The sequence below is a fragment of the Myxine glutinosa genome, chromosome 7, assembly GCF_964187855.1.
Source record: "Myxine glutinosa chromosome 7, kmMyxGlut1.1, whole genome shotgun sequence".
NCBI lineage: Eukaryota > Metazoa > Chordata > Myxini > Myxiniformes > Myxinidae > Myxine > Myxine glutinosa.
In genome coordinates, this window is record NC_136267.1 from 127,712,466 (window position 1) to 127,723,257 (window position 10,792).

Below are 10,792 nucleotides of genomic sequence, written 5' to 3' on the forward strand. Positions count from 1 at the left end.
GTGGTGAGGGGTAGAGAGTGCCAGCAGTGGTGAGGAGTAGCGCGTGCCAGCCGTGGTGAGGGTTAGTGAATGCATGCAGTGGTGAGGGGTAGCGAGTGACAGCAGTCGTGAGGGGTAGCGAGTGCCAACAGTGGTGAGTGGGTAGCAAGTGCATGCAGTGGTGAGAAGGTAGCAAGTGCATGCAGTGGTGAGTGGGTAGTGAGTGCTTGCAGTGGAGAGGGGTAGCGAGCACATGCCGTGGTGAGGGGTAGTGAGCACGTGCCGTGGTGAGGGGTAGTGAGCACGTGCCGTGGTGAGGGGTAGCGAGCCCGTGCCGTGCCGTGGTGAGGGGTGGCAAGCACGTGCCGTGGTGAGGGGTAGCGAGCACGTGCCGTGGTGAGGGGTAGCGAGCACGTGCCGTGGTGAGGGGTAGCGAGCACGTGCCGTGGTGAGGGGTGACGAGCACGTGCCGTGGTGAGGTAGCGAGCACATGCCGTGGTGAGGGGTAGCGAGCACGTGCTGTGGTGAGGGGTGGCGAGCACGTGCCGTGGTGAGGGGTAGAGAGTGCCAGCAGTGGTGAGGAGTAGCGCATGCCAGCCGTGGTGAGGGTTAGCGAATGCATGCCGTGGTGAGGGTTAGCGAATGCATGCCGTGGTGAGGGTTAGCGAATGCATGCAGTGGTGAGGGGTAGCGAGTGCCAGCAGTGGTGAGGGTTCGCGAATGCATGCAATGGTGAGGGGTAGCGAGTGCATGCAGTGGTGAGGGGTAGCGAGTGCATGCAGTGGTGAGGGTTAGCGAATGCATGCCGTGGTGAGGGTTAGCGAATGCATGCAGTGGTGAGGGTTAGCGAATGCATGCAGTGGTGAGGGTTAGCGAATGCATGCAGTGGTGAGGGTTAGCGAATGCATGCAGTGGTGAGGGGTAGCGAGTGCATGCAGTGGTGAGGGGTAGCGAGTGCATGCAGTGGTGAGGGGTAGCGAATGCATGCAGTGGTGAGGGGTAGCGAGTGCATGCAGTGGTGAGGGTTAGCGAATGCATGCAGTGGTGAGGGGTAGCGAGTGCATGCAGTGGTGAGGGGTAGCGAGTGCATGCAGTGGTGAGGGTTAGCGAATGCATGCAGTGGTGAGGGGTAGCGAGTGCATGCAGTGGTGAGGGTTAGCGAATGCATGCAGTGGTGAGGGTTAGCGAATGCATGCAGTGGTGAGGGGTAGCGAGTGCATGCAGTGGTGAGGGGTAGCGAGTGCATGCAGTGGTGAGGGGTAGCGAATGCATGCAGTGGTGAGGGGTAGCGAGTGCATGCAGTGGTGAGGGGTAGCGAGTGCATGCAGTGGTGAGGGGTAGCGAGTGCATGCAGTGGTGAGGGGTAGCGAATGCATGCAGTGGTGAGGGGTAGCGAATGCATGCAGTGGTGAGGGTTAGCGAATGCATGCAGTGGTGAGGAGTAGCGCGTGCCAGCCGTGGTGAGGGTTAGCGAATGCATGCAGTGGCGAGGGGTATGGAGTGCATGCAGTGGTGAGGGGTAGCGAGTGCCAGCAGTGGTGAGCACATGCATGTTTACCATCCATATCTGCAGAACAGATCGACGACTCCAAGGGAATCTTTATGACAAAACAAAGGGTAACATAAAAATAATTTCTATGTATTATACCGACTTATTCCAGCAAATATGGCCACAAATGATCAGGCTTCTTTACCACATCCATGTGCATATGAATGTTACTGGTTCTACAATGTATGTACATATCTGTTATACAGCTGTCAACATACAATTGATATGCAATTTTATTTAGTAAATTTATTTATTCTCTATCTAAGTATTCCTTTCAGAAATTATAAATCATAACAAGGGAACTGCCTTAGCCCTTTAGCCTTTAAGGAATAAACTACATGCATGTGCATACAACATACTTTACAGTCATGTCGTGGCAGTATTGCTTGAGCTCCGAGTCTAGACTCTAGATCTAGTCACATTGTCATTTGTGTAAAACTGTAATCAGATCTAGATCTGATTACAGTTTTACACCGTAATTTTGTGCATTTTTTTTACAGATTTTTATTCTTCACTTACAATTAAGTAATAATTCATACTTAGCTCCACACAAATCTGTAGTTTTTCAAGCTATTTGTTTTAAAGTAGCCTAACTAAAAGTTAGATTGTAATGTAAATCTAAAATATAGAACGTTTTTACACAGCAACTAACAAGGGAATCCACACATGGGTCTGTACAAACATCGAACTCGTTCATGTGTTGCACGCTATTAACTCTAAACAGTCTCATTTACAGTAACTTTATTATACTTACAGATGAAATGTTGGATTGCAACCCTTGAACTGCCTATTTGTACAGTTGACCGCAGCACATGAAGGCATCTTGAGTCCATTTATAGGAATAACGAATCAAAATTATATATGTATTGGCAGGAGTGTTAACGCGAGCTTTCTTGGAGAATCAATGTGAGTGGTTAAGATGGCGGCCGGTTCGTACGTTTGGCGTCAGATCGATCAGCCAATGCGCTATCCAGTGGTTGTCGAGATCAGTGCTTGAACTCGATATCTCTTTTTTCATTCCAAACAGCATAACTCCAATCATACATTAATCACAAAATAAACTTTTAACAACATTGTTAATGTTTCCTTCATTGTAAAAACGACCAAGTCAACAGGTAAAAGGATTTTGAGCTGATAGTTGTTATGGCTTCGGCAAGATCGATGGAGAGAGCGATCTGTTGGCTTATACACCGCCCAAATAGCTATGTGGAATTCTCTCATGTAAAGATGAAACCTATGTCGTTTGAACTTTGGCCGAGGTCATTATTTAGTTTTAATGATGTTTATATACGAATCAAAAAGAAGATAATTGGTTTTGGGTTGTCCGTTCCGCATATCTTGTGGGATTGTGAGTTGGAGAGACCGCCGTGATGGCGGGGAGGGGGTTGGCATTCTCTCGAGCAGGGATTCAACCCATGTCCTTACAAAAGGTCTTTGTCCGAGGTCACCGAGTCCGATTGGTGCAGCTGTGCAGCGATCGGTGCAGCCGTTTGTGCGGCACCTGGGAAAATAACGTTATGCGGGGGTCCAAACCTGAAAATGCTGGAGGCCCAAGCTGAAATTGGAAAAACAATATAGCCTATTTTACTCCAGGAGATCCCAGGATTACCCACCCAAAATTTTGTTGTGATCGGTTCAGCCGTTTTTGCGGTACCTTCGAACGGACGGACAGATGGACAGACAGACAGACAGACGGACGGACATTTGGTGAATTATAGTAAGATGTATAATTATTTTAATTGTCGTTTTCATCAAGTTTAGCTCAAGAACAAAGTGGACATTCTGCATTTTGAGATGCTTTCCAGTTTTAATTATTTTTTTTTACGGCGTAGCCCATCGGGCAAAGCCATCTAGAACAGTGTTTGTCCGTATGTATGTTTGTATGTATGTATGTATGTATGTATGTACGGTGCATTCAGAAAGTATTCAGACCCCTTCACTTTTTTCACATTTTGTTATGTTGCAGCCTTATGCTGAAATCGTTTAAATTCATTTTTTCTCTCATTAATCTGCACTCAATACCCCATAATGGGAAAGAGAGAACAGGATTTTAGAAAGTTTTGCAAATTTATTAAAAAGAAAAAACTGAAATATCACATTGACATAAGTATTCATACCCTTTGCTATGACACTTGAAACTTAGCTCAGGTGCCTCCCATTTCTCTTGAACATCTTTGAGATGTTTCTACAACTTGATTGGAGTCCACCTGTGGTAAATTCAATTGATTGGACATGATTTGGAAAGGCACACACCTGTCAACATAAGGTCTCACAGCTGACAATGCATATCAGAGCATAAACCAAGCCATGAGGTCGAAAGAACTGCCTGCAGAGCTGAGAGACAGGATTGTGTCGAGGCACAGATCTGGGGAAGCCTACAAAAAAATATCTGCTGCATTGAAGGTTCCCAAGAGCACAGTGGCCTCCATAATTCTTAAATTGAAGAAGTTTGGAACAACCAGGACTCTTCCTAGAGCTGGACGCCCGGCCAAACTGAGCAATCGGGGAAGAAGGGCCTTGGTAAGAGAGGTGACCAAGAACCCGATGGTCACTCTGGCTGAGCTCCAGAGATCCTGTGTGGAGATGGGAGAAACTTCCAGAAGGACAACCATCACTGCAACACTCCACCGATCTGGGCTTTATGGCAGAGTGGCCAGACGGAACCTCTCCTCAGTGAAAGACACATGAAAGCCCGCTTGGAGTTTGAAAAAAACGCACCTGAAGGACTCTCAGACTGTGAGAAACAAGATTCTGTGGTCTGATGAAGCCAAGATTGAAATGTTTCGCTTCAATTCTAAGCATCATGTCTGGAGGAAACCAGGCATCGCTCATCACCTGCCCAATACCAACCCAACGGTGACGCATGCTGGTGGCAGCATCATGCTGTGGGGGTGTTTTTCAGCAGCAGGGACTGGGGGACTGGTCAGGGTTGAGGGAACAATGAACGGAGCAAAGTACAGAGATATCCTTAATGAAAACCTGAAACAGAGTGCTCAGGACCTCAGACTGGGCCGAAGGTTCACCTTCCAACAGGACAATGACCCTAAGCACACAGCCAAGACAATGCATGAGTGGCTTAGGGACAACTCTGTGAAGGTCCTTGAGTGGCCCAGCCAGAGCCCTGAATTGAACCCAATCGAACATCTCTGGAGAGACCTGAAAATGGCTGTCCAAAAACGGTCCCCATTCAACCTGACAGAGCTTGAGAGGATCTGCAGAGAAGAATGGCAGAACATCCCCAAATCTAGTTGTGCAAAGCTTGTCCACGTCATACCCAAGAAGACTCAAGGCTGCAATCGCTGCCAAAGGTGCTTCAACTAAGTACTGAGTTAAAGGTCTGAATACCAATGTCAATGTGATATTTCAGTTTTTTCTTTTTAATAAATTTGAAAAACTTTCTAAAATCTTGTTTTCTCTTTGTCATTATGGGGTATTGAGTGTAGATTGATGAGGGAAAAAATGAATTTAAACGATTTCAGCATAAGGCTGCAACATAGCAAAATGTGAAAAAAGTGAAGGGGTCTGAATACTTTCTGAATGCACTGTATGTATGTATGTCCCCTCAAACGTATACCAATCAGAGCTGAGGATCTGGTCACATGACACGGCTAACTCCACACACTGCCATTTTGATTCCAATGCCATTCAGGCCAAACATGTCGTCGAACCTGTCATATATCACAATCGCCATGCTCTACCTTAACATTTTTCATTCAGTGTGAAACAAAAACAAACCGATTGTTAAAATGACCATGAAATATCAAAAGCATAGACGTTACGAGTCTTCCAGCAACACAGTACGTATAGGCCTTAGGCTTCATGCCTTCATGCCTCACCTTCAGGCTGCTTCGGATAAATTAGCTCAGGTATCTTAATACAGTAGTATTGTTTTCGTAATAATAATGGTGTTAATACTAATATAAAATAAAAATAACCACCTTTAGAGGCCATTTTTCCCCGCAAAGCGGGGGTTGGCCTTTTTCGGGAACCGTGGTTGTTGTTGTTTTTCGGTCCCCTTTTTGAAGCAATGTTTTACGGCCGGATGCCCTTCCTGCCGCCAACCCTTTTTGCCGCCTTTTACGACAAGCAGGGAATTACCAGTGAACTGGTACTCAATTAGCCGACCTCGGAAGGATGACAGGCTGAGTCAATCCCCCTGGTCGTTAATTCAGCGATCGACCAGGATTCGAACCCAGGATCCTAGGATCCTAAGCTGGCACCCTAGCCGCTAGCCCAACACCAGGGTTAATGAAGGGGTGTTAATACTAATAATACAGTAAATATAATCGTAACACTGTGATCCCTTTGTCGTTATTGCAAACTTTCTGGATTGAAGCGGTGTATGGTTTGTTCATTGTTGACTCGAAACATAGAATAAACTAATACAGTCGTGTTGTTTTAATAATAATAATAATAATAATAATAATAATAGCGTTAATACTTATAATATAGTAAATGTAATTGTAACACTGCTATCCCTTTGTCGTTATTGCAAAGTTTCTAGATTGAAGCGGTGTATGGTTGGTTCATTGTTGACTCGAAACATAGAATAAGACAGGGTCTCGATGCAAAATAATTAAATACTTACATTATTTGCTAACTGGTATCAACACCCAGGTCATACTATCCTCTTCAACTAAAGTATCAAACAAGCCCAGCTACACCACTGTTAGACTTTCGATCTTGTTTTTGAGATGAAGAGACACCCAGAATGTTGTTGTGCTTTTTGTGACCACAGAATGAAGGAAATGTAGGTTGCTGTGCCCTGCTTTTAGGGAATTAGGATGAATTGAACCACAGCTCAGGTTATAATCCCGCAGAAGCCGATTTGACTACACAGTGATTGATCATTTTCAACATGCGGAGATTTGCGTCAGAAGCTTCTAGTAATTAATGTCTGAGCTGTGGTTTGTTTATTTATTTTATTATGCTTTATATTTTAGCCAGATGACCCAAATTCATTAAGTTTGCATGGAAATTTGATCGATACAGTCATATTTCTTTCTTTCCTGGAATACAAATACTAATGTTGTCTGCCAATTGTCATCACTTGAAATGTGGAAGAATCATCGAATCAAAATGATGTTCGGCAACAATCTTTACCTCTGTGCTGCAGCAAATCCTCGGCTCATGGCGGAGCCTCGCAGGAGGGGGACATGGAAACTTGACAATCATCATGAAATGAGCACAAACTCTCTAACTGAAGTGAGATCAAGCACACCAAGGTTTATCCAGGGTTTGAGTGACCTCCAGGTCATGGATGGCAGCCAGGTGCGCATGGCAGTACTTTTAGAAGGTATGCAGTTTATTGTGTTGGGTCATTTTTTTTTTTCCTCATGTGTGTACTTGCATCTCTGTAGATTTGCTTTCATTAATTGTTTAGTCTAAACAAAAACGAATTGTATTTTATAATAATAATGAATGAAATTTCAATATTTATTTCGACCACCTTTTCATGCGAAACAGCAGGTATCCGTTTTGAAATGCTTTCCTGCAGTTTCTGTCGAAATTCCATTAGTAGGCTGTTCCATGCATTCTGCAATGATTCCCATAATTTGTCTTTTGATTTTGGTTGTTTTTTGTTTTTCTTCCTGTCCACATAATCCGAGACAACTTGTATGATGTTAAGGTCAGGACTATGAGGGCCATTAAAATGGTTGTAAAGTTCCTTACTGTGCTTTTCTTTGTAAATATTGTCGCGCAACTCCAATTAACACCAGAGTTGCGGATTGCCGATCACGAAGGCTTTAACTCCCGAGGCGAAAACTCAATGGCGGATTCCAAAACCAAAAGCCCCAAGCGCGCAGGATGGAGGGGAACGGCGAGAGCCCTGCAGCCCTAACTATTAAAATCACCCAGGAAAACTGCGTTCAGGTATATGTACAAAAATAATATAAGGGTTTATTGGGAAAAGCAAGGACAGTAAAAGCACGCGCCGGTAATGAAATATTCCTAAATCGGGATCCCGCACACCAGACCTCAGAAACAAAACGCGGGATTATGAATTACGAAAGAAACACGTCTTTTGTGCAAAATGTACGTGGAGTTTGGGCTTATCTGTCTCATCGTCTTCCTTGCTGCTGTCCAACACCGATCCGCCCGGCCCGACCGCACACCATGAGGTCCTTCGTTCCAAGTCCCACAAGGCCTCGCTCCAAGCGCCACGCTTCCCACGCAGGCCAGCGGCTCCACACGAGGTCGACCGGACTCAAGTCTTGCCGCGTCTCAAACCCAACTGCTCAAATCGAACTCGGGCTCTGAGCTGCGCTGCCAGGAATCCAACTCACAACTGACTCGTTCCGACCCTCGTCACCCAACTCGTGACTCGAACTGCTCACTGCCAACTGCGCACACGAACTCTCGATCCAACTCTCAACCACGAATCCAACTGCTCTGGACTGCCTCGAAATGGCGCTCGGCTCTCGGTATAGCCTTGGCCGGTGACGTCAGCCCAGGCGCGCTGCCAACCAATCGGTCTCCTCCACCGACTCGCCGGCTCGCTCAGGTCACGCCCACTGCGTCACTCTCACTCCCGTCCCCTACTCCGTGGTCGTTGCACGTGCTATCCGAGGCGGATAGGCCTCTCGGAGGTGTAAATGGCGGCGGCCATTATCGGTGGTGTCCTGGCCTGCTTTCTTCCTAGGTCACGTCAGGGGGGAAGGCGTTATTAATGCTGTACTAAGGGATCCTAACCAAGTGTCTGTGTGGTCTGCAGTGCCATAAGGGACAAAGGTTTGATTACCAGGTGAGACATACAAGGGCTCTACTCATTATTCTCTACACTACTTAACACACGAATCTCCTGGTAGATTCACAATTATACACCTTAACCGACCAAAACGCCTACACATGGACTTATTACAGGGTAGTTTTCCTTACCGCGACACACAAAGCATGTTACCTACTCAGATCTAACTGCTCTACATATTGCTCTACCACCGACATAACAATATGTTTTAACAACATTGCAGTGTGTTTGTGTTTGTTGTCGTGCTGGTAAACAGAGTTGTCACCCATTAGCCTCCTTCCTGATGGGATACCATGGTGGATTAGGGTCTGCTTGTACTTGTCTGCATTCATTGTTCCTTCAATTTTCACCAAACTACCAACGCCGGCAGCAGAAATACCGTACTGTACATGTCTAAACCTGAACAGAGCCTCCACCATGCTTCACGATAGGATGTACAAACACATATCCTTATACTTCTCACTAAGCCTCAATCTGACACTGTTTTCTCTTTGTTCCAAAAATTTCAATCTGTGACTCGTTATTCCAAAGTACTTTTCCCCACTGATTTATCATCCCAATTATGATGGTGTTCGGCATACAGTGCCTTCAGAGAGTATTAACACCCCTTGACTTTTTTCACATTTTGTTGTGTTACAGCCTGAATTTAAAATGGTTTACATTGGGAGTTTGTCACTGATCTACATATAGTTCCCATAATATCAAAGTGGAATTTTTGGTTTCAGAAAATTTTACAAAACAATTAAAAATGAAATCCATAAATATATAATTTACATAAGTATTCAACCCCATGAGTCATTACTTCGTAGAAGCACCTTTGGCAGCAATTACAGCTTCGATTATTTTTGAGTATGTCTGTGTCAGCTTTTTATATCTGGATTTGGGGAGTTTCTCCCATTCTTCCTTGCAGATTTGCTCAATCTCTGTCAAGTTGGATGGGGAGCGTCAGTGAACAGCAATCTCCAAGTCTTTCCACAGATTCTCAATGGGATTCAAGTGTGGGCTTTGGCTGGGCAACTCAGGGACTTTCATGATCTTGTTCTGAATCCACTCCAGTGTTGCTTTGGCTGTATTCTTGGGGTCATTGTCCTGTTGGAATGTAAATCTTTCCTGCAGACTAAGGCCTTTTGCACTCTGCAGCAGGTTATCCTCAAGGATCTACCTGTATTTGGCTCCATTCATTGTTCCCTCTATCCTTATAAGTCTCCTAGTCCCCGCTGCTGAAAAGCATCCCCACAGCATGATGTTGCCACCAACATGCTTCTCAGTAGGGATGGTATTAGACGGGTGATGAGCTGCGCTCGGTTTCCACCAGTCGTAGGGCTTTGCATTCAGGCGAAAGAGTTTAATTTTTGTCTCATCCGACCATAGAATATTTTGCCTCATGCTCGTGAGTCTTTCACGTGCCTTTTTGGAAACTCCAGGTGTGCTGTCATGTTCCTTTTTCTCAGGACTGGCTTCCGTCTGGCCACTCTCCCATAAAGTTTCGATTTGTGGAGTGCTGCAGAGACTGTTGTCCTTCTGGAAGGCTCTCCCATCTTGGCCAAGGAACTCTGTAGTTCTCTCAGAGTTGTCATTGGGTTCTTGTTCACCTCCCTGACCAAGGTCCTTCTTGCCCGGTTGTTCAATTTGGTTGGATGGCCAGCTTTAGGAAGAGTCTGGGTAGTTCCATATTATTTCCATTTCCTAATGATGGAGCTCACTGTGCTCTTGGAAACTTTCAATACTCTAGAAATTGTTTTATACCCTTCCCCAGATTTATGCCTCCTCACAATTCTATCTCGGAGTTCTACGGACAGTTCCTTGTATTTCATGATAGAGTTTGTGCTCTGACATGCACTATCAACTGTGGGACCTTATATAGAAAGGTGTTTTTCTTTCTAAAACATGTCCAATCAATTGAATTGACCACAGGTGGACACCAATCAATTTGTCGAGACATATCAAGGATGATCAAAGGAAAATGGATGCACCTGAACTCAATTTGGAGTGTCATAGCAAGGGGCTGAATACTTGACTCGACATTTTTAGCTTTTCATTTTTAATTATTTTGTAAAGAATTAAAAAAAATTAAAATTCCACTTTGACATTATGGAGTATTATGTGTCGATCAGTGACAAAAAAAATCTCAATTTATCCATTTTAAATTCAGGCTGTAACACAAAATGTGAAAAAGTCATGGGGTGTGAATACTTTCTGAAGGCATTGTATTTCAGTCTCTTGGCTTTGTTACCTTCACACATGAAGGACTATTTGCACCCAAGGAGACCACATTTGATAAGAGATCTTCTGACAATAGAAGAGTCCACTTGATCTCCTGATATCTGTGCCAGTTGTTGTGCAAGTTCAGTATTTGATATTTTTCTATTTCTTAAGAAGCTTATATTTAGGTGTTGCTGAGTTTATTTGGCCTTCCAATCGCAATTCTATCTTTAACTTCTCCGGTCTCATTATGCTTCACGGGCCACAATTGGAAATACAGTCGGACATCAACATCAGCAGTTCCAACATTCACA

The 10,792-nt window shown here is 44.8% G+C and overlaps 1 protein-coding gene across 1 annotated transcript in view; it reads left to right on the forward strand.

The window, feature by feature from the left end:
- Positions 1–10,792, forward strand: part of MYLK (myosin light chain kinase) — a gene marked incomplete in the record, with an annotated part of 313,975 nt that overhangs the window by 185,885 nt on the left and 117,298 nt on the right. Inside the window, 1 exon segment of the mRNA XM_078782291.1 lies at positions 6,645–6,824. Within this exon segment, the coding sequence (XP_078638417.1) occupies positions 6,645–6,824 (180 nt within the window).